Source organism: Carya illinoinensis, chromosome 8, assembly GCF_018687715.1.
Source record: "Carya illinoinensis cultivar Pawnee chromosome 8, C.illinoinensisPawnee_v1, whole genome shotgun sequence".
Lineage (NCBI taxonomy): Eukaryota > Viridiplantae > Streptophyta > Magnoliopsida > Fagales > Juglandaceae > Carya > Carya illinoinensis.
Genome location: NC_056759.1, coordinates 8,493,668 through 8,496,413, shown reverse-complemented (window position 1 = coordinate 8,496,413; position 2,746 = coordinate 8,493,668). Strand labels below are relative to the sequence as shown.

At 39.7% G+C, this 2,746-nt stretch overlaps 1 protein-coding gene across 1 annotated transcript; it reads right to left on the bottom strand.

Moving 5' to 3' along the window:
* Positions 1-1,447: 1,447 nt before the first annotated feature.
* Positions 1,448-2,525, bottom strand: LOC122319048. Its single transcript, XM_043136916.1, has 2 exons — positions 2,315-2,525; positions 1,448-2,218 (listed from the first exon to the last, which is right to left on the bottom strand). Exons 1-2 carry the CDS (start codon positions 2,430-2,432, stop codon positions 1,668-1,670), a joined length of 669 nt encoding a protein of 222 aa, XP_042992850.1. The 5' UTR covers positions 2,433-2,525; the 3' UTR covers positions 1,448-1,667.
* Positions 2,526-2,746: the final 221 nt, after the last annotated feature.

Sequence of the window (2,746 nt, the reverse complement as noted above, 5' to 3'; positions counted from 1 at the left end):
GAAGTACTTAACGAAAATTTACAGCAGGTCGATACATGTGTTATATGTTCGACTGAAGTCGTCAATTGTGACAAGGATATTGATTATTGATCTAGTCATAGAGAATTGATGTCATTCATTAGATGTTTAGTGAAATGAAGTTACCTTTTTATATGTGGTATGTGGGATCACATATAGTGAAGGGTGTGATTAGATAAAGAAATGAAAAAAACGTGCGCACGTAAAGGTTTGTCATGCTCTGATGCTAATTTGCAAGTGTATGCAAATGAGAGTTGAGTAGTGGATAACTCGTATTGGTACCAAAGTTATTTTACATAATTGGATCATCACCGTTTTGTGTGATCAAGTGGAAAATATAATTCTAAGGGATGTGATCACCAAACAGTGTACCCCTTGGAATGATACCCTCTCCATGGTGATGATTAAGGAAGTGTAAAAAGGTACAACATTTTCACTTGTTTAGGGTAATGTCATTTACCAACCATTATATTGCCAATAGTTGTGACACTTATCAACTAGTATCTCATGACCTATAAATAAGGGTCATTGGTGCACATTTAAGGCATTCAAGGCACTCAATTGCCTTTATCCATATCCAACTTTTAGGACAAATGCCTTCACGAGAGTGTCACTATTTTATCAATTTTATGTTCAATTTTTGTCTATTTTGTTCCTCTATTTTTCTACGGGCTTTGCACTTCAGCTATTATACATACTGATACAGAACTTGCAAAGCAGATAGACAAGGTGAGGGCGACCTAGCTAGCTAGCTAGCTACAACTATAATGGTTGAAGTTGAATTAAAATATTTGCATTTATCATACCCCCTGCCAGCCGTTCGATGAAATGCCAAGGAAATAAAGACATGAGAATATAAGATCAAAACGTTTCAACGTGATAAACGCATCAATATTTATAACTGGGTTTCTTTGTCAGACACAGGGTCCATTATTTTCGCTAAGACGCACACAGTTCATTGACTCTATAAATTCAAATTTCGTAATAGCCATGGTGGCAAAACTCAGCAATAGAGGAAGCAGCAACTAGCAAAGTAGCTAGGAAGAATAATTATTGAAGAAGATATCCAAGTGGTAACTTCAACAATAGCCCAACCTTCTGCATCAACCGACCAGCCAATCTACAACATTTTCATAGACATCTCAAGTCTTTTGAGATCCTTCCAAAGCTGGACACCACTCAAAAAAATGGCACAATGGGAAGCAACAAACAATATGTTTGGATGCATACCCTTAATTATAATTCCAGAGTGTTTAGTAGACTACCATAGTTGAAAATATCTCCCTAATAAGTCCTTCTACTTAGAAGCCTGTGTGCAAAGCACACTCTCCGCTTTATTGCCACTTGATTTCTAAAAAAATTTATTTTTATTTTTTTTTAACAAATCGTATTGCCATGTAAATAAAATGATTTGTGTGCTCTGCTTACCGACTTCCAAATAGAATTTTTTATATTTTATCAAATACAATGCATACTTAGATTAGGTTTCTTTATCAAGTTGAAACCTCAATCATTCGGGGGATAACCACTAAAAACTCCATGAACAAGGAAATCATGTCCAAATTCCTATTAAAATAACCAACTTCCTTGACTACCAAAAGGAATGAAAAAAAAAAATAGTAATAATAATAATAATAAAACTGTAAGATTCACAGAAAATTCTCAAGTGTTTTGAAACCTCTGCGAACGCTTCGAGTACCCATTTTTGGCTGTGCACCAAGCACCGAAGATTTCCTAGAATTGACAGGCAGAGGTGGCTTCTTGTTCTCCTTCGTCATACTTCTTAGCATATACCTCGAAGTCGGGGCCTCGCTCTGCTCCACAGAGTAGGCCGCCGAGACCGATTTCCTCAAGCTCTCAAGCTTCTTCGTACTGCTGCTCCTTTTCGCAGACTCCCCTGTGACACCGAGACCGTACGCGGTCTTCCTTTCATGCCCTGTCTCGTTCTTCTTGCTCCTCAGCCTCTCGTTCCTCCTAGCGGAGTACTCCTCGTAAAACCGACCCCTCTCAAACAGAGGACTCGAATTGGCACCGAAAGAATTAGCAATCCCATCACTGTCTGAATCTCCGTTACCAAACTCGTTGCGTACCATCTTCGCTAAAGCCCGCAACTCGCACGAGATCGAGCGGTACTCGGGTCGAAGATCCGATTCCTGGTTGTCCCAACAACGATTTGGTCTCTCAGATTTTGCCAAAGAGCCTGTCAAAGGAGAGAAAAAATGGTCGGAAACATATATAAGTTAATAACGGGAACCGAGAGAGAGAGCTTGATACATGTTTACTCAGGCCTAGCTACCTGATGGGGTTTGCAGAGGGGCTGAGTTTGAGCGAAGATCTCGACGTGGTCGAAGCCTGATCGGCGATTTAGGGAGCGGCGGCTTGCGGTCCGACTTCATGCTTGCTACAGAATACATAGACGACTGGAGAGAGCGAGCGAATGTGTGTATTTTGCCTGTTGGATTGGGTTTGTGAATGCCCTTTCTTTCTCTCCTAGTTTTACTGGCTTTTATTGGGAGAGAGAGGTACGTAGCTTTGAATTCGACACCATAACAGGGTAGAAGCCTCCAACGGTCATATTCTTGATCGGACGGTCTAAAATTGTTTGACATTCCTCTATAAATTTCAAGATAATTGTCCGTATATTGCTCAGATTTTCACCTTTTCTGAGGTTATTATTACAAGGGTAAGCGTTTAAATTTTTGTGCGTTCCAACTTAATTCGGTTGTAT